The sequence below is a fragment of the Poeciliopsis prolifica genome, unplaced genomic scaffold, assembly GCF_027474105.1.
Source record: "Poeciliopsis prolifica strain line A6 unplaced genomic scaffold, Auburn_PproV2 SCAFFOLD003, whole genome shotgun sequence".
Taxonomy (NCBI): Eukaryota; Metazoa; Chordata; class Actinopteri; order Cyprinodontiformes; family Poeciliidae; genus Poeciliopsis; species Poeciliopsis prolifica.
Genome location: NW_026562378.1, coordinates 18,758,701 through 18,780,156, shown reverse-complemented (window position 1 = coordinate 18,780,156; position 21,456 = coordinate 18,758,701). Strand labels below are relative to the sequence as shown.

Below are 21,456 nucleotides of genomic sequence, written 5' to 3'. Positions count from 1 at the left end.
TCTCTGGGCCTCAGGACTCAATCTGTAAACTTGTCTTGTCACTTTATGTGTATGGGTGTCTCCACCAACCTTCAATTTATTACTGCACACGGATAAAATTACATGTATTAACCAGCACTTATGTATTTATGTGTCTTGTTCGCCTCTGATGGACAGACAGGATGGAAAACACCCACAGGCACAATTTAATGCCGCTGCCACTGTCTTCCCCGGTGGGAGGGCAGCTGGTTTTATATTAACACCCTGAACAGATTAATGGTGCCAGTCAGGAAACTGTCTCTGTCTGCAGGACTGTCTGGTCCAAAACACTGACCCCTGACACCGTTACCTACATCATTACTTAAAAAAAAAGATACATAAAATTCTGAGCTATGTCTCAGGAGTTGCGAAAAACTGAGGGAAATAAAAGGTGTGTTAAGCGTTTAATAAACGCTTAAGACACCTTTTTAATTCAGTGCTTCAGAGGATTGTTTTGAAATTATAAAATTAGATCAATTTTCAAAAGAAAAAGAAAACACCTACAGGAACCTGAGAGTAAAAACTTTCTAAAAAAAAAAAAATCTTTTAAAAGTTCAATGAAAAGCCTGAACAAAATGAAATGTTGCCCCTGACACCTGGGGAAAAAAAGAGAGAGAGGTGACATTAGCATCGGCCCAGCGAAGAGGATTTGTGAAATATTTCTCTAAAAATCAATACCTTCTCTGCTACAGTAGGCAAAGAGGATCTCTAATATAGTTTTATGTTATTATTTTTCCTCACATTGCAACATTTCTCAGCGGCTGGCGGAGGGAAGATGGATTTTCTCTTCGACTAGATGCTAAATGTGATTCTGAATGCGGCGGTTCAATGAGATGATGCAGAGCCTGCGCTCTTTAAAAAGGGATGCGTCTATCTGCACATCCACGGCTGCAGCTTGACGCCTCACACAGTTGTACTCGTTTTTTAATGCTTGTGTAATGTTTTTCTGATACGATTAGGAAATGGCACACTTATTGGTTCTGTGATGCATGCTGCAACACAAATAACTAATTTAAAGAAAGGAAGATGTTTAACATTTAGGTTAACTAAATGCTAGAAATTCATGTCACTCAAAACCTGCTTTAAAAGTTTTAATCCCCAAACATGATTCTTCACCAGTCCAACACACTTTGTCTTAGTGTAAATTAAAACTACTCGGTCTTAGTGTAAAAACTACTGTCTTAGTGTAAATTAAAACTACTCGGTCAGTACCAGACACTGGTACTGACCGAATGTTAAAATGGGTTAGTGGAAGGATTTGCCTTCTTTCCAGTACAACACTGACCTCTGTTGGATGAACTTGGCAATAAATTTTTATGGCACACAATTACCTCTTAAATGTGTTTTACTTTTGTACATTTATACTTTTTTAAAAATTAAGATGAAGCCAAAACTCCACCCTTTGCTGCAATGGCTTGATGTAGGAGTCTTTCAGTCTCACTTTGTGGGGAGAAATTAAATTTTTGCACAGCTCTCTTAAGGTTGAGCCATGTTATTTCACATCAGTTCTATGGCTGGACTTTGATTGGGTCTTTCAGCCACTGTCCTGTTTTATGACACAGTTCCGAGTAAATCTCAGCAGTCTGATAGATGGTCAAATATTTGCGTCTAGATCAGAGGTGTCAATATTTTTTGATAGTGAAATTGTAAAGTTGAAGGTAGAACCAGGAAACAAAAAGAAATATATATTTTTTAACCAAATAAGCAATTTTTTTTCTCATTTCTCAGAAAATGAGCAGTGAATAATAGATTAGTAGTTTATATTTTAACTAACATTTTCATCAACTTTCCTCTACTTGTCTTTACTCAAGTGCCAGTTGCACTAAGTCCTTCAGAGGGTCACAAATGGCTGAAGAGAAGCATTTTGGACATATGAATAGATGTGTTTTGTCTTGTAAAAAGCCTGTGAATTTATTTAAATAAACTAAACTGAACTGCATTGAAGTAAAATGCAGTTCTGTGAGGCTTCAAATGTTACTGAAGGTTATAGATGAGCTGATGCTTGGATGTTTATGTGAATTAGAAATCTGCTCCTCAGTGCACTCCTATCAGATATAGAAATTCTCCTGAAGTGAGCAGATTTATATAGCCGTCTCCTCCTCGGTGCCCTTGGCCTTTCACCAGTCTGCTCACCTACACACAGACACCAAACCACCTACAGACACACACAAACAAGCATTCTGGCAATCCTCCTTCATCCCTCCTGTCTGGAGTGGCAGGGTCACAGGAGGTTGGAGATGACAACACAGCTGCTGTGTTTTCTTCCTCTCAGTGATTTGGTCCAGGATGGCATGGAGCGGACGCCATTTCCCAGTGAGAAGTGACCCGTGTCTGAGGGGTTGCTCTCTTCTCCAATCAGAGGAGTGCTGAAGCCTGGCAGCGCTGCCTGCGCAGGTCTTGTAGCTCCTTTCCTCTGACAGCCAGCCCCGCCCCCACAAAAAAACTCAGGAGGCGTGCCTGGGTGGCTCATCATCTGAGCGCCGTTGAACATGCAAAGGAGAGGAAACTAAATAAAGAGGGAACAAATCTGCATCAGCATTTACAGCAAAGTGAAGTGCAGCTGATTCAACAAACAGTGACTAAGTGATCAGGTAGTGGACTGAGGTGAAAATCTGTCATCATTAAGGTTTCCTCCAGCATCTCGAACGTTGTCACACAGTAAACCAGTCTAATTACACAGTACTGACACCTGAGAGGGGAGTAACTCTGAAAGCAGCGACTTCACCTACAGCTTGACCCAAAACTCTTGAATGGGATTTGATTCACGATCCTGAGGAAGCAGTTATCCCTGCTGCTGGTGCATGGCCCATACATTTCCCTTCCACTTCCCAATAATTACACTTCGATCATGAATGTTGCCAGCAGTGTTGGTCTTAACGTTTTTGAAAATAAATAAATAAATTGTTTTGGTCTTACGTAAAACGAATTTTTTTTACTAAAATTTAGGGTTTCCCTTGATTTTTAATGAACAATTCTTAAGATGCATATCGCTCAACAAGAATGTTATAAATTCTTGAAATAAGCTCTTTTGATAATAACTAAAACTGCCCTGAATTCAAACAAACCACACGATGCCAGGACGTGTTTTCATAGATTTTTCGACTTTTATATTTTTAAAAACAAACAAAAATAACAGATTAAATAAAATTTACAGTAGACATATGCAATCATTGTGCACTTTAACTACTTCTTCTGATACGTTCTGCACGGCTGTCAACAAAAAACGCAAACACAATGGGGACGTCGGGGCGGAGGTCGGGGCGGAGGTCAGGGCAGAGGTCAGGAGAGAGGGAGAGGGTTGAAGAAGTGAGGTAGAGGGCAGCAAAGAGGAGCAGGGATGAAGAAGGAAGGAGTAAAGGAGAAAAGGAAGGCCTAAACTTCGTCACTCGGGAACGAAAGAAAAATCACTGAATATATAGTTTTCTTTAATTCCTTACATCACTTATATAAATATATTGAACCCTCAAAAAAGGAAAACCTCTGAGAAATAAAGAACCAGCGCAATACATAAATCCACAACAGCAGTAAGGCAAACAGAAAGCAAGAGAGGAGAGCGCAGCGATACATGAGAGGAACAGAGAAGCAGAGAAAGAGAGGAGGAAGCATGGGAGGAGAAATGGCAGCGGGGGAGAGCAGATAGAGTGCGCAACTCTGCGTATGAAAATTGATAAATATGTGAGATTCAGAGACAATCGGGACGCGGCAAGCTGAGGGAAGAGAAACGGAGGGAAGGAGGAGGAAGAGGAAAAGGTTTGACTGAGATTGACTGTCCAGTGTGTTTTTGTTATGTGCTACGTGACCCTGTTACCTGCACTTCGTGTTTCTGTCTGTCTTTTGGTTTGTTTGCGTGTGTGTTTGTGTGTGTAATTGTGTCATGGCAGCACACATTCCACGGCAACAGTGAAACACATGCTTGCGTGTCTTGTGTGCTCTTCTGCTTTATAAATACAAAACAAAACCAATGAATAAAAACAAACAACAAAAATCCGATTTGCAACCAAACACCAGCCACCTCATGATTCACACCTTCTTCCCTTTTATACATTTGACACATCATTTAACTCAAGTTTTTTTTCCCCATTTTGATTTTAAATTGTACACTAAGAGCAGCCCTACTCAGTTGTCCTTCCTTTTCCACCAAAAGTCTCTGTCTGTCTGTCCTCGCCCTCTCCTCTCGTTTCACTGAGAGCTGGCTCTCTCCAGCACACGAAGGTCATAGTTCTTTTTGGCAGCCCGAAGTTTGAAGAGGCTGGCTCCGCTGTTGTTGAGTTTGAAGGAAGCACTCTGGGCAGCCATGGTGGTGGGGAACACTGCAACTACTGTGTAGAGGTGTGCTGGGTCGTGGCCGTCTCCCTTCCCTCCCCCGGCTCCCATGCCGATCCCAGACATCGCGCTGGCTCCGACGCAGGGGCCACAGCCTCCGGCTACTCCTCGGCCCCCCTGGGGTTCCTTTAGCCACTGGATCTTAGCACCGCACATCGACAGCTGGTTGAAAAGCTTTTCGGCCTCCGGACGTGAAATTCCCTCCGGCAGGTCGGTCACCTCAAGTACTCGACTCACAACTGGATGAGAAAGAAGCAGAGATGCACAACATTTTGATTTCAACTTTAGAAATTATAAATACTTTCAGCAAGTTGAATACAATTAAACTTTAGATGACACATCTTCTTCGAGTGACGTCCAGAGTCAGTAGCTGTAACAACAAAGCTTGCTTTGAGGTTAGAGAGTGACAGAAATGGTGATAAAGAACCATTTCTGTGATCAACAGGGTCATCTCCAAGATTGCTGGTATTATTTTTAAAAGAATATTACAAGCCGTGTCACATGTAGTGCTCAACATTTGCTCCTCCTATGTATCTCTTCATTGTGATGCTTAATTTATGAATGCTAACATCCCAAAGGGGAAAAATATTCCAGTGGTGATTTTTAAAAGGCAACTTGTTTTTCTTGACATGTTAAAAAAATGCTGGCAACAGGACTACGTGTGCAATAATCGAAGGTCTGAGACATACGTTTAAAAAAAAAAAAACTACAATACCAAAGTTTTTAAATAAGATACTTGTGACTCATGCAATTTCCAACTTACCAACGTCTGTGGTGCCAAGATCTGTTGATGCAGATTTGAGTGTTTGCCTCTTTCCTCGTGCTCCGTGTTTGATTACTCCTTGACCCTAAACACAGAAACAGGTTTTAGAGAGCTCAATAATGCACTGCAATAACTGTGCACAGCACCAGGTGGCGACATAAGCAAGAAATGGAAGCCTTAACCCTGTGGTGTCCAAAAGCAATCCTCAAGCATTGTTGTTCTGAATGTTTTACATATATCCTAGGTTCATTACTTAAGAGGGAATCTAATCTGTGTATTCAGATCAGCTGTGTTAGAGCCATAAGATGCATAAAACACGCAGGATGGAACATGGACACTTAACCTGCAAGCCTGATCAGTCTCAGTGCATCATAGGAGGAGAGAGTTCAGGCCTGTCATAGACAGGATGGCCTCTCAAAGTTCATTATCTTGTATTCTACGACAGAGTTTACTTCCTTTTTCCTAATAAAGGAAAAAGGAAGTAAGTTGAATCAGAAGATTCAACATTGTAAGTCTGTAGAACAATATTCATTAAAATGGACAAATCATAGCCTGAATGTATCCCTAATGAAACTTTATTTGACCTTTCATTGATATAAAAAGAAAAAAACAGACAAACCTGGTGGGAGTTATAGGAGGATTGGCCATGCATGAGGGGTGGAGGACACAGGCTGTACTGGAGAGGTTGCCCCAATAAAGAGTATCGACCTTCACCTGAAGGACATAAAACACACGTCAAGATCAAACTACAAAGCTTAAATGTTTGATTTGAAATAGCTGTGATCAATAAAAGTTTTAAAAACATCTTTACATTTCCAAAGCATAAATTTAAATATTTTGGGAATAATAATAATAATAATGACAAAAAATAAGCATAGAAACCACAAAAGTATTTTTTTTTCTTGAGCAGGAGGATGGTTTTGGCTAAAGGCAAATAGAAATGCCCAACAAATTGTTTTTCTGAGGTACTGTGCTGTATAGACGAGAATTTCAGACTGATGCAACACCAGGTTTTTATGTACAATGGTGATTTCCACATCTTTGATCTATTTGCCAGTAAAGACGGAGCGGCTCAGAGTTTAAATAAATATAGGTCAGAGGACAGACATGAGGTAAATTCATGTAGAGCGTTTGACACCCTGACATGAAGCCAGTCATTTCAGCATGCTGAGGCGGAGTGATCTCACTACTGGATTGGGGCCCAAAGCCACCTGGTCAAATTAAAAGGTATGCATGGAAAGAGAAAAGGTTACATTATGGTGGGGGGTTTATAAACACAGCTAACTCCCAAAGAATGAGAGGATTCTGACATACAACATGAGTAGAATTTTTGTTTAAGTGTAGGAGTATTTAATAATTGAGAAATATTTACAAATACAAGTTTTATTATTCCTGAGATAAGAATCCGTCTCAGAAATATGAAACATGACGTGGCATACAGTTAATGATTCATACTATAAACAAACATTATTTACCTCTCCCTTTAGGGTTGGAGCTACAACTGCAAAATATCTGATTGTACAAAGTACAACGTCAACTGGTGGCTGTCGCAGATAAAAATATAATTTCTTCACTCTGGTTCTCTGGACACTTTGTCCAGGAACGTCAGAATCTGATTTCATGAGGGTTATTTATCTGGACCTTTACACGTACCCTGAGCCGGTCCTCCCGGCCGTTGAAACTGGGAAATAAGGGGTAGTGGTCCGAGGCCTGGACATACGCTGTTGACACTGCCAGAGGGAGACGGGGTGGGGGACTGAGTTGGAGAGGCAAGGGGACTGGTCAGCTGAGTGCTGCCCTAAATAAAGATCAGCATGATATTGATTATTAACTTCTGTATTAAATGGACAGAAGTTTTAATTCAGAACCTACACACTAAAGTCAGTCATTATTACAACTGACCAGAGAAGGATGATGGGGATAAAACAATAAAAAAAAGGCATTGCAATAACATAACATCATTCTTCGTAATAAATGATGCTTTTGTTTACCTGTGGAGTGTTGTCAGGTTTGTAGAGCTCTCCTGGCTTGCTGGGCCGCTGCTCTATGCTGTAGTACTTGCACGGGTTCCACTGAACGAGAGGAGGATTCTGGGAAGGCTGTGGCCCGTTGGGGACACTGAGTTGCATGACCATTACCCCGGGCCCTGGAGGAGCCACTCCTGAGGGAGCAAAGTAGAGATAAAAACCAGGATAGATGGATGATTTATGAGACAGGGAAGGGCTGACCTTATCTGTGGCCCTGTGCTTTTCATGGGGAGTCAAAAATATTAAAGATTTAATTCACCTTAAACGTAGCTTCAAACTACCCACTGAAAACAATGTTTTCTTTAACATGACACTGAAGGCCACTGTAAAATTATAAATGCAGACGATAGAAGTTGAAATACAAGGCAAGATTTATAGTCAGACTTAAAAATAAATGTATTACAATTATGTCAAATATTTTGCATCTGAACCAACTGAGCCTTGTTAAAAAATTAGTATTGCTGATGACAGCCACAAGTTCTCAATCCAAAGGAGAATAAAAATCATGAATATTCAGTAAAAAAATAAAATAAAATCATGAGAATATGGAGCATAATCTCAATGAAACTATGACATAAAAGGCTAAGATAGTTTTAAAAGGATCAGAACCAATGTACAACGAAGGTGCACCCAATAAAGTGGCCAACAATAACATAGTTGTTCATAGTACAGACTATCAATAATAGAACTAGAGATGGTGAACTCACTGGAATAACAATCAAATGCTAAGACTAACTAAATTTAGTCCCTAAGAAGATGAGCCAAGTTAACGTGTGAAGAAATAAGCATATAAGATTGCAGAGTCACAGGGTGGCTTGACACAAACAGAACAGAGTGAAGGACAGCATTCACATGATAGAGCGACTATCATTGGAAACAAGTTCAAGGTAGATCAGGAGTAAAAAAGAAAAAAACAAAACAAAAAAAAAAAAACACGTGTTCAGTTTGCCCCTTTCAAGGACATTTATTTACAGCTCCATGACACAAACCTGAGTAAACTTTCCCCTGCAATACCTTTCACCCAATTTTACAAACCACAGATGTCATTCTATTATTGTCTGATCTCTGATTAACTTTGCTGTAATCTCAGTTAGTTATGCCATAAATTTCAAATCAGGCATATTCTCAGACTAGGTGATGTGTACAGCCAAAGTTCTGACTTAAAAAAAAAAAAAAAGCAAATGAAGGACTTTTGTATCAAAGTAAAATATTTAACAAACTGTTCAAATAAATTCCTTATATTATTATCATTGATACTAGTAATTTAAAGTACTGAGTGACAGGAGGCCATACCTGAATATTGCTGTTGCAATGGTTGAGGGTTGCAGGGAGACGGTGACTGTGTGATCTGGAACTGCTCTGAGCTGGGAGGCTGCAGGTAGCCTACTGACGGGCTAAATGACAAACAAGAAGAAAAGATGAGGGTTACTTTTAAAAGTAAAAGAAAAGAAAGTGTTAGTCTGCAGCATTCAAAAATGATAAAATATTACTCCAATTTTTTTAATATGTTGAAGTAATATTAAAAAGAATAACATTCAAGTGGCAAACATTTCACACAAATCTTTGTACCTTGTGCTATTTTGCTGTGTGGGTGTAATAACACTGTAGTAGACAGGCATAGGCCCCTGGACAGACTGGCTGACAGGCACCATGACCTGCTGCTGGTACTGCTGCTGCACCACTTGCTGATTTTCATTTGCCACTGGCACCTAATGCAAGAAATGGAAAGATTGAGTGGGAAGAAATGTAAATGGTTTTGGTTCAGAAGAGTTAAAGTCAGACAATAAGTTACTGTTTTGGCGTCAACTTAAATTTTGATGCTAATCAAACCACATCAGATTTCTAAAACTCTAATTCAGTACCAAATACATCCCCTTCTGCAGCAAATGTATATTAGAGCTACAGTGAAGAATAGCAATGCTAAAATCTGTATTTATGCATGATTTCTAAAAGAGTGACATAAAACAGAAGAATCAAAAGCGCACAAACCTGATATGATGGCATCTGTGGGTATTGAACCATTATACTTTGCATTTGGCCTCCAATACTTGTTCTTTGGGAATTGAGCAGACCAGGATTTGGAGGCTGCTGCACCCCCATCATGTTCTGATAGCTTGGCTGCTGGCTAGGCATCATGGTCTGAAGACCTGATGAGAGCACAATACAAAAACAGACAAAGGTCTGTCAAAGTATTCAAATGAATACCTAATGACGTATTCATTTATATTTACTGTGTACCTTGTATTTAATTTGTATTTATTTGTATTCTTTTGTGTATGCTTACTGTGTGCCACTGTGAGCTGCTGGTAACTATAATTTCCTGAGGGAGTCTTCCCAAGGGATCAATAAAGTCAAGTCTAAGTCTAAGTCTCTAAGTCTAAAAATGCAGAAAAACAGTGTGTTTCATGCAAACTTAAAAAGTAAATGATTCTCATTTAACCAATTATCAAATAATTTCAAAATGTAAAAGTTTATGGTTTATCAAATTATGAGTGTTCACAATTAAATGAACCCTCTAATGATGTCACTGATCTTAGTATTTGTTAGCTATGTGGATTGGCAGACTTCCACTTCAGCTCAAAGTCCATTTCAGCCGTCAACAATGTTTATCTCTCAATATTAACACAGATAGCGTAAATTAAAGAGTCCAAATGCTCCACAAAAAGCGGCCTCTTTTTCCTTGAAAGACACAGAGCTGAATATTGATTTGTGCCAAATTTACTTAGCTGAATAATGCAGGGAAAAGGTTGTTTAAACCAAACCTTTCACCTGAATGACCCAGTGTAGGTCAGAGACAGCAAGTCCATTTATTGTATATTTCAGTGTCAAGTAGAAAACTAATCAAATATGTTAAATATCCTAAAAGTCAAGACTTGTCAAAGTAACGATCATCATGGCAGCCAAATTATTGAATATTACTAATAGCAGAGAGAATGAGGATTAAACCCCTTGTAGTGACATGAGGGTCACATCAAAACAGAGCTAACAGTCAGTATTTGCAGACCCTGATGAAACAGCTTTCATAAGAAAAATTCAACTGGAACTGAAATGAAAAATGTTACTAGAAAAATGATCAACAGGTGGAAGAAGATAGCTGAAGCAAGACGTCAGTTAATTAAAGATAATGGCTGAATGAGGTTAAATTTTCTAACTTTGAATAAAAACAAGACTGAGGTCATCTGGTTTGGCAAACCTTATCTCTCCTCTTGCCCAGTTGATGTTCTTTGTAGTACAAGTACTTTCAGTACAAGTCAGGAGTCTGGGTGTTATTCCAGAGAGCAATCTCACTGAAATGTCAGGAAAAACTCCTCTCTTTTCTCTGGTCTGTGGCTGATTATTTATTTAGTGTTTAATATTGAGTTAGTTTCGAATCTTAACTGTGTTATTTATTTTTATTCAATTTACCATTTTATAATTGTGGATGTAATTATGAAGAATTTTGGTCAACTGATGTCTTAATCATGCTATACAAATATAAATTCACCATTTATATTAAATTCATATGTCAATGTTTGATATATGATATATTTTCAAATCAAATCACAAAGAAATGGGTGTTTAAGGCGATGCGCCTTCAGAACACTAACAGCTTTTTCAGCCACATTACAGTTGAAGTGGAGACTGTTTTTAAGTTTGCAGTACCTCAGACTGTACTGACCTGACTGCTGATTGGGCGGAGGCATTGGTTGTGTGCGTTGGGCTTGATAAGACACCTGGTGGGATATAGGTTGGGACACGCGGTACTGCTGTCCTGAACTGGGGTACTGACCAGGAGGGTAGTATGACACCTGTATCTGAGGAATGAAACAACAAAAAGATCAAAGAAAGTTCAGTTGAGAAAACAAGGCTTCACATTAATCCCCAATTGTTACTTATTTGGTTAGTTTTATTGCATCAACGGCTTCCTAAAGTGTAGTGAAAGTATATATTATTGGGACTTTTAATTTTAACTCGACATAACATAGAGTAAGAGTTGAGCAAGCACTATTCTGAAGCCCATGATCAATATTATGATTCTCATTAAACCTGGAATATTAGATTTTAGCCACAGGGGAGTCAGCAGAAATGAGCTGTGTGATGTATCCCTCCTTACAAGTTGCCATAGCAAAATATTTCATTGCTATATGCCTCATTCTGCAGAAGTAGAGGGACAAGAGCATAAGAAGTGGGGTTGTGCTTCGTATGGCAAAGCAAACCAGCTGTAAGTTTCCTTGATGAAAAACATATCTGTACATCTAAATGGTATTTATTTTCTTGCCTATGAAAAAGTGTTTTACTTCGCACACCTGCTTAAAGAGAAATATTTTTAAATATTGATATTAGGAGCTATGCTCTTCCACTAAAAGTTCCAAGATGTATTTGAAACTATATGTGACTCCTGTAATCAGACGTTTGTTAAACCCACATACCTGCTGCGGTGGAGGGGGCTGGATGTAGCCCTGCGGCGGTGGAGGAGCCTGTATGACAGTCTGGGATGGAGGAGGCGGAGGTGGAGGTGGATGCGGGTGTCCAGTAGGGGGCTGGTAGCCAGATGGTGGAGGCAAAGGCTGGCCTGTCGTAGCCATAATGTAGCCAGGCTGGGGTGGGGGGTGCTGCGATAGCACGGTGGGAGGGGGCTGATACATGGGTGGGGGCTCAGGGTTCTCGCTGGAGCCCTGCCGACTCAAAGTCATTTGTGTGAACTGGGGTGCCAGTTCATCTCCCTGGAAACAATGGGAATGATTGGAATGGAGGGTTTCAATTATGGCATACACTCCAAAGTCAGGATGTTCAGTTCAGCTGGATCTGGAGTTTCATATTTTACGAACTGACAAAGTGATCATAAGAGTATTAAAAATATTAAGAGCTTTAATAGCTTTTCTGTCCAAAATGTGTTCTAATACCCCTATTTGTTCTAATACCCCCATCATCAAAATGTTTGTGCTGATGTTTGTACACATGTTCTGCACATGTCGCTTCAGCCCTACTTTACAGTGTAGGACCGAAACAATTGACTGGATAAACCAATTATTGAAATAATTGTCAACTAACTTAGTAATTGATTACTGATTAATTGGAGTGTACAGACTGACACAAATGCCATTTTGCTGAAACACCACCACTTTCAGAGCAGCAATTAAATAAAAACTGCAAAAATATATACTACATATATATATATATATATATATATATATATATATATATATATATATATATATATATATATATTGCATTTAAGATCCAATAATGGGTTAATCCACAAAATAGTCAATTAGCCCTGCAAAGTATTGATGATAAGTCGAGCGAAAAGGGCTGAGCTTTTCACATGTTAGCGTTAGAAATATTTTTTTTTCAGAGGCAGATGAATCCTTTTCTACAAATGTTAAAAAACATACACTAAAGGAATGCAAAGTTTTGCATTTTGGTCAACAAAATAAAAGTTAATTTTCTCAATTAAAAAAAATTATTGGCATTTATTTGCATCTTTTAATGTAGCAATTTCTAATATTGTATAAGCATAACTCTAAAAATCAGCAGATTCAGCACATCTTTTATCCAATTAATAATCAAAATAATTGCTAGTTATTGATTACTAAAATAATTGATAGTTGCAGCCTTTTATCTGTGATATAATGTATGATTATTACCAGCTGCTGATATGTCAATTTATTTGCCAACTGCCATAAAGCAGCAGAAAACCACAATAAAAGGACAAAGCAGAACTTTCAACGCTGTTAAAGGAAAAGCATGCAAGTTAAAGACCATAGCCATCAAAATAATTTGTGTGGAAGTAAAAAAAACAAAGTAGTAATAAATTTTAAGTCTGAAAATGTTCAGCTGAACTTTGATCCACAGATGAAAAGCAACCTTGTTCCAGACAAAGAAATTGCATTATTTCTTTTTTAAAAGCCCAATTATTTTTTTACCACTTCTGCTACATATTTTTTTTGTAAAACTGATAAAGAACATGTTAGTGTGTACTATGGAAAGAAAACTATGACGGTTAAATACCCATCTAATAATAATGACAGCAAAAAATCAGAATGAGCTTTTTTAGTAGAACCACCCTTTACATTTGAAGATGTCAGCCTTGATGTAATCTATGACTAAATAGAAGTAATGAAGTTACAAGAGGCATCAGTACCATTGTGTACTGCTGGGGAGGAGAAACTGGCAGGAGAACCTGGGGGCAGGAGGGGCTGGAGTAGGAGACAGGCTGAGAGGGCTGCAGAGACGCCACCGGCTACACACACCAGAAAGAAAGAGCAAGTGGACCGGCAGAGAGGAAGGCAAGTGAAGAGGAGAAAAGAGAAGCAAGAAAGAATTATGAAGACAGGAAAAATGAGGGTTAGAACACACTGGTGAAGTTTTAATGAGCAGAAATGAGAGAAATGGAAACTGACGCAGTTCTTTAAATATGCAGATGCAACGAAAACCCATATTTAAAATGAATTGTTCCAACTACAAAGAGTGAAACAAAGGAAATGTCTAGAAATATGGTAGTATCTTGTTATATCTAACATAAAACTGCATATCATCAAACTTCAGCATTGTCTCAGGATTACCCCCCTTGTTAGACTCTAAAACACAACAGATAATAGATTTAAAGACTGTTGCAGTTTGGCCTTTTAAATGCTAAATTAATTATATTTCTCATTTGTTTTTTAATTGTAATGAAATCGAGGCTTTTACCTGAGCAATCATGTGGTTGCCCATAGGGTGCTGCTGTGGGGTGGGTAGCAGAGCGGTTTGGGTTGGTGCCTGGGGCTGCGGTTGCTGGGGCGGCTGCGGCGGGCAGGGTAGGAGGCTACGGCTGGATTGGGAGATCGAAGGCGGAGGGCAAACATCAGGACTGACTAAGGGCAAGCCTGGAAAGGAAGAGGAGACAAAAAAAAGACGTTTGCAGTATTTTATTTTCTACTATAGGTTACCAACAGCAGAGTCAGCTGTAAGTATTGCTGTTTATAGAATGTTTCATAATTAACTGGAAGACATCTAGGTAACACATCATGCTGTCCTCAATTAATTGAAATGTGCATTTTTTTCAAACTTATTTATGCATAAATCAGAAGTAGAATACAATGTTTTCTGGTGAAGAAATAACTAGCACAAGATTGTGACTATTATAGCGTGTTGTAGCTGTCATGTTGTTTTGCAACTCGGCTTTTGCATTTTATAATTTGAAAGTTACAGTGATTTGAAGTATTAAAGCCCAATGGGTTTCTGCTTATGTCACATGTTTGGCTGCCACATAGGATATAAATTCCTGTGTGAAAATGAGTCATAAGCCTCTACTAGCATCTGTGGTGCTAAAAACAAAAAAAAACATTAATTCAATTCTCAAACAGATTGGTCCACAAATCACAAACATCTCATAAGAAACAAAAGTGTTTCATATAAACCCTCACATTTTTGGTAACTGATAATGGACTTGGTCTGACTTTATGTCAGGTACTTTCTCAAATGTTCAGCAAGATTTGATAAACGGCCTTAATGAGTCTGCATGGTTATTTTAGTGTATGGAGGCAAAATATTAGGCCAAGTTTGTATTTATTTCATTTTTAGGAAAGCTTGAATCAATGGACATTATTTCACTTATTGCTCAAACATTAATTTAATTTTTCTTTAGCTCAGTCGTTAACTTAAATAACCATCTTTGGTTCTTAAAAATATACAGAAAACACTTTCCTAAGGAATATTGTTTTACAGTAAGAGAAGTAACTATTACTTGTATTAGGTCAATATATACAGAGTTGACCTGTAGCTAGAAAGACACATGTTTGCAATTAATACAAAGTTAGTTTAACCTAAAAGTTACTTGACTTTAGGTCTAATGTGATTTACTGAACAGACCCAAAAGCTTTTTTTCTTCAGTCCCTACCAGAGCGAGAGCCTTTGCAGCTTCCCTGTGATCCTTTGTTACTGCCAAGGCTGTCCCCTCTGGTGAGGATGGAGATGCCAGAGAAGCTGCTGGCCTTCGTCACGGGTGGCCGAAGGGTGCGGTTAGAACTGTCCGAGTCGGTACTGCTCCAAGGTCGTGGCTCCAGACACTTCATATCACTGTCTGTGCTGCTTTGACGACTGCTTGATGCTCTACTGGAGCTCTCACGGTTCCCTCTAAAAGACAACAGAACAGGGAGGATCAAGATTTTACAATGACTGCTGTAAAATAGGAACAGTTGAGTCAGGAAATGAGGTAAAGTTATCAAGCGCAAGAAGTTAGCAAAAATAAGCAGAGGTAGAGAGTCAGTTGCACTTAAAATTATTCAACCTTTTTAAAAATTATTCTTTGGCAAAATAAAGAAAATCTTTTTTTTCTGGTGGTCCTAATAACTTTTTCAGATCTGTCAGGAATCACTGTTCCCCTTGACAGTACAATGACACACAAACGTCAGCTTCCTTACAGACAGAACAAGATTTTCCCACAAAGATTTTCTGATAATACAATTCTTCTTGCCCTCCATATGCTGTGTCTCCAAGCCAGGGGGTGCATGATGTTATCTTCAGCCTGTACTTCATTATTTCAGCTACCGACATATTACGGATCCATTGAGATAAAAAGTTTGAATTTTGATTAATTTCATCTCTTAGCAGAACCTCCACACCTTTTTTGTCTTAATACATTTGTCAGGAAATTGTAGCAATTGTATTCTATTCTAGTGCTTCTTGGTCAGAAGAGTTGTACATTTTAGAGATCAGGTATGGAGTCCTTCAGTATTTTGGAGCTGGAAACTAAAACTAGCTGCTGTTGCTACCAAGTCTCGGTGCAAGTCTTTGAATTAATTAAGGGTTTCTGAGTACCTGGCACCTCAGGAATCCTTGTTCTTACACATACATAGCATAGCAAGCTGTACTTCTAGTCATACCTCTAGGAAAATTTTGCGACTTTTCAAGTTTTCTTGTCTTTTCATCTCCTTAATAAACTTTCTAAAAGATTCTTTCGAATTTGTCAAGCACACCTGGTGCACCTAATCAAATCTCTGATTGTTTGAACCAAGGGTGCTTGAAACCACATCCGATTAACAAAATGCCCCTATGAACAATTCTATAACAGTAACTGAATGGAAATTTTAATGTTGAATTGTTTTTCTAAAAACACTTGTAATAATCTTAGTTACCTAACCTTGTTAAATTATTGTGCAATATGTTTATTGCAAACCCCTATTATATGCAGGTGCAGAATAATATTACATGCAACTGTATAGGGTTAAAGGTGAGATGTACTATACAAAAAAGGAGGCCGTGTTCTTGAAGTATTTGAAAGAGATGTGTGTGAGTAGAAGTAGACACAAAAGAAGCAAGATAGGCAAGAAGAAGAGCAGAGTAAGGTTATCAGCAGCTAGGAAGGATACAGTTTGACAAGCCTCAAATAGAACATTCAACAAAGATGCATATTGGCTGGTTTCGTGTAATCAGACACAGGCAACATATCAAAAGCAAATTATTTTTGGTTTTCAAGTTAACAACCACACACACATTCCCACAAACAAATCCACTCATGGGTAGAACAAGCATGCAGGGAGAAAAAATGCTTTAACATCAACCAGGTGTTCCTTGGGTGAGGAGATGACAAAGTTTCACAATTTCAACTCACAACAAGCAAACCATGTAAGATTATGGACACGGTTTATATCAAAGATCTTATGAATGAAATGAACACCATCAAAGGTGCTAATACAAGTAAAGGAAAGAAAAAACAAACTTAAAAATTATGCCCTCTTCAAGTAATAGCAAACATGTTTTGACAAACATCAACATTTTAATGAACACTAAATGTACAAACAGCATAATGGTAAGAAGTAAATGTGCGTCGACATTTAGACTCACACACACCACCTACAAGTTGAGCACTCGGTATTTTTTACTCTGTGCCAATCTATTATTACATGAAACTGTCACTCCGGTAATGGCCACTCTACATGTGCAACCTGTACTCAACAGCATCCTGCACATCAAAAATAACAATTCTGCAATTTTAAAATAAAATAAAATTTTAACTGCCAATACTTGTCATCTTTGTATGTATTGTCATCCTAGAGGTAAAAGACAATTATGAAAAATTGATTATTTATGTAGAGGAAAAATTATAATTTTTTTTAAAGGACTTTGTTTATGGTAGAACTGATTCAGGTTATAAAACACTACTGAACAGCAAGTAGCTTTTAATGGGGCTCATGAATATTTCAGAAAAACTAATTAATGGAGGAACTATTTTGAGGCTGTGTGCTGCTCAACCTCTTAGAGAAGGGTGAGTGCAATGACGCTCTGTGAACAGGCTGTGAACACACTGGTTTCACGCTGCAAACAAAGACGATGCCAGGATTAGAAAAAGACGAGAGCAGAAGGGATTCTGCTGTTGATCTCATGAGACTTGATCTAAATTTTGCACGCCAGCAAACCTCTTACATGTAAACAAAATAGCAAGAAAAACCATCAGTGGACGACTGAATATTCTTCTTTCACTTTTGGTCTTCAACAGAAGTCAAATTAACCGAAGCACTGTTTAATCTGCAAAAGCCTGTTTTTATATATAAAACATGTTGAAAACGTTTACAATTAAGAATGTTTAAGATAGCATGTAAAAGCAGGTTGAGGACAAAAAGAATTCAACAAAGATCTGAAGTGTTTGAAGGTCTGAGAATGAAAAATAATAATTACTACTACACTGCTTACCCATCATTGTTACAATGTTGTACATCACATTTGGAGCAGTTAATCTGTAATGTCTAGCTGATGCTGACACAGATCACAAGTTAGATCTTCATAGCATCACACACACTATTATAAAACCTGAATTTTCATTTTGGGAATAATTAGAGGAATAATTAGAGGAACATCTTAAAAGAATGAAAAATAAGTCGTTCTGATGAGATGCAAGTAGAAACACTGTTTAGTAAACAAATGGTAATTTCAGTCAACAGTTCCACTATGACTCCAGTAGAAACCAGTTGTTACAGCTGCTTATAAATGGCCAGGTTTGTGACGCTTCAATGATTGCGACCAATGATACTTGAGGAATAAAAAAAAAGGTTAATCGGACAACGTGATTTGCAAGAAATTGTCTTTTCTGTCGAAGCGTTACATTGCACATCACTATATGTGAGCCCAAGATGGAAGAAGTTTTTTGTCCACTTTAGCCTTAAACACTCTAAGTTGAACTTTCTGGACAATCTCAGACATGAGTGAATTACATGTGATAGCAATTCTAATGAACGTGACAGACTGGGAGAAAATTTTGACAGTGCAAAATGTCTATGAACATCCTGAAGTGTAATTCAGGATGTTATAATTACAACTTATGTCTAACTTAGAAGATTACAGTTGATCATAGCAAGATTGATGCAAGCTTTACATATATATATATATGTATATAAAAACAAAAATAAAAATAAGACAAAGCCTTAAAACTGGCTGACCAAACTACTGAGATGGAGGGTGAATGGTTGCATTGTGTGAATGACTGGCTCTCTGGCTGAGCATTAAGGTGGAGCAGATGTGTGTGCACAACAAAGAAACAGCATCTCTCTGGACAATGTTCAATGTGAAAAAGACATTATGTAGTATATAAACTATAAATAATCTGGCTTTGTTGATTAGGTTAATGCATTTCAGAAAAGTGATTAATGGCTTTGCTGAGGATGTCTGATATTTGTTTGGTCTAATAATCCTACATATTTCACTATTTGTCAATATTACACGGAATAAATTTTGACCTAATAAAATTAGCACACCTCAAACAATAACAATAAAATTTTTACAATTAAGAAAAATTATTTATTCTTCTTGATTTTAATGTTACTTTAAGTTATGAAGCACCACCATGTTAATTGCCAAACACGTTTTTGTTGGGTAACATAGATAATTACACAGCTAAATCAACCACAAAACAAGCAGATTACTGTGAAATTGATGTGGATACTTTCTATTACAGTGTAGCTGATGGTGGAAGGGTTGATGGGTGAGTAGATCAGTTTCCAGTGAAACCACAAAGCAGCCATGCATCCACGGAGCAATGCTAATGTAGCCATTTAGCAGCCCAATACGCCAAGCAAAGATAATAATCACCACAGTTCACCAATGTCATCACCAGACCACTTTCAAAAAATGGGCATGGCAACACACTAGTGAGTCAGCAGCTCCCCAATACCTAAAGATCTGTCTCCTCTTTTGAGAGCTAGAGCAGTAGCCCTCAGTGGAAAGTCTGTTGGGGTTAACATTGGGAGAAAATGCTCAAGTTACAAGTCTGGAAATGACTTAAAGAAAAGGAAAGGTAGGAGGTAGAGGTAAGCACAGTAAAAAAAAAAAAAAAAACCCTCGAGAAGAAAGGGAAAAATGCACACAAGGCAAAAATTCAACTCAGAAATTTAAGCCCACGCTGCTTCTTTGTCTCACTCTCAGCAAATTAGGCCCTCATCTACCAAGCTAAATGTTAAAAGACTAACTACAGTGTGACCTAACTCATTAGTAAAAACTATAAAATTACTAAAACTTAGCTCACAGAATGTGTGAAAAACCTGTGAGTCATAATAAACAATGTAGCAGTTAATAAAATACACATCTTTAAATAAGTTATTTCATAGATCCTCATTAAGAAGAATCTACTAAGACAAGTTTTGAGGAACCTATGTAAGAGACTTGATTATCATTGTCTTATGATACCCCTTCTCAACTGAGAACTAAATAAGCAGTTTTAATTACGAAAGAGGTGAAGACAGTTATACGAAACACACACAAACCCATCCAAGGGAAATCACCAACTTACCTGTTGTCATTGATGTATCCATTTTGAGACGACTGCAAAAAAAAGGACACCTGCACATTATGAAATGCATAATTCTATTAGTAACACGTTCCCAGCATCATTTTGGCTTGTCAATATTTCAAAATTCAACAGTTTAGACTACAACAAGTTTTTTCAGTTTGTACAGGTGCCAGCAACAAAACATTTGTTCTATCACAACACTAAGTCTTGGCAGTTCAATAAGGAAATAACCACTTTTTTCATAAGATTTGAGGCAAACAATCAAATCAGATTTTGTGATATTATGGTTAAAACTCCTGAGTCAGTCTGGCTTCTAATATGCCCACAAACACTATTTAGAGCCACATATGTAAATGTGGGTAACACTCATAAAAATGTTGATTACAGAGATCACTTGGCTGGGGTTGTTCACAAATGCTGTTAAAATGGTGTATTGACTGAGCCTGAATTAGCACTGGAACACTTTTGATGGAAAGGCCTTAAGAAAATTCACCAGGAATTTAATCCAAACCTAATATTCAAGAACCTCTAAAAGGTTGAATTACTTAATAAAAAGGCCTTCAATGCCATAGTTTCCTTTTTGAGACATTCTTATATAAGCCCTTTAAGTTTAGACAAAATACATAACATACTTTTTTCTCCTCTTTTTTTACTTGTCCAAAAGTCTAAGAACAACATGTTCTACAAACTGCAGCACGTTACACAACTTTCTTTCCCTGACGTTCTGAAAGCTCAATAATTAGAGCTTGGACAAGCTCTAAGCAACATTTCCTTCAAAGCAAATGTTGCAAACATGATCTAACATAAAATAAAAAAGGACCGTAGAAAATAAATACTTACTTCTCTGGCAAAGATCCTGTCTCGTACCCGCTGATATTCTTCTTCACGCTCTTCAATAGATTTGCTACGCCTCCCGTCCTGCAGTGGCACACGGATCTAAAATTTGCAAAGACAAAATGTAATACAAGCTAAAATGGTCCAGGCAGTGCTAATCTATCCCATGTTTGTTCACCTTACTAAACATGTCAAAAAAAAGAAAATGCTGAAAACAATTTGAACTATCAAATTATAGGTCCAATATTCAAACGAAGAATCTATCTCTTCTATGTAAACAGACCTAAATAAAATTATTCCAGCTTTGAAGAAAAATGCTGGACCAGAATAAATATAACACTAAGAAAAAATACCAAATCATACAAAAGGTGTATGGGTAGTTTTAAACAAATGGAAAATAGTGCAGTTGTTACTTTGAAAGGATAAAACGTGCTCAGATTTCATAACTTGCCAACAGGACAATTTTGATACAAATAGAAGATACTTCTGAAGAGGAGAAAGTTTAGTCGTTTGACAGCAAAGTGGACAAGCCGCAAACTCTTCTGCATTAAAAAAACTTCTGTTCCAGAAAGTAACATTGCTGACAAATATGCAAGTTTTCTCTTTTTCATTTCTAAGATTGTATGCATCAGGATTTAGAAGAAAAAAAATTAAACATGCAGATCAAGCATTCTGTTTTTGACACCTTTTGTGACTTAATGACCAGTAACAAAAGTATATCGGTATAAAACAGTATGGTGATTTAAATA

General features: G+C 37.8%; 1 protein-coding gene across 12 annotated transcripts in view; it reads right to left on the bottom strand.

Moving 5' to 3' along the window:
• Positions 1-3,100: 3,100 nt before the first annotated feature.
• The window catches only part of LOC129356794 (R3H domain-containing protein 2), a 46,357-nt gene continuing 28,001 nt past the window's right edge, over positions 3,101-21,456 (bottom strand). For 5 of the 12 annotated variants that reach the window (XM_055026347.1, XM_055026373.1, XM_055026352.1 and 2 more), the window contains 16 exons: positions 20,714-20,809; positions 19,874-19,923; positions 19,259-19,312; positions 14,993-15,228; positions 13,804-13,979; positions 13,256-13,354; positions 11,541-11,834; positions 10,790-10,925; positions 9,121-9,278; positions 8,701-8,840; positions 8,425-8,525; positions 7,096-7,265; positions 6,758-6,902; positions 5,724-5,818; positions 5,105-5,189; positions 3,101-4,580 (listed from right to left, as the gene is read on the bottom strand). In XM_055026347.1, coding sequence (XP_054882322.1) covers positions 4,198-4,580; positions 5,105-5,189; positions 5,724-5,818; positions 6,758-6,902; positions 7,096-7,265; positions 8,425-8,525; positions 8,701-8,840; positions 9,121-9,278; positions 10,790-10,925; positions 11,541-11,834; positions 13,256-13,354; positions 13,804-13,979; positions 14,993-15,228; positions 19,259-19,312; positions 19,874-19,923; positions 20,714-20,809 — 2,418 coding nt within the window. In that variant the 3' untranslated portion in view covers positions 3,101-4,197. The remainder of the gene's footprint in view (positions 4,581-5,104; positions 5,190-5,723; positions 5,819-6,757; positions 6,903-7,095; positions 7,266-8,424; positions 8,526-8,700; positions 8,841-9,120; positions 9,279-10,789; positions 10,926-11,540; positions 11,835-13,255; positions 13,355-13,803; positions 13,980-14,992; positions 15,229-19,258; positions 19,313-19,873; positions 19,924-20,713; positions 20,810-21,456) is intronic. The other 7 variants (XM_055026378.1, XM_055026391.1, XM_055026381.1 and 4 more) reach the window with 7 other exon arrangements.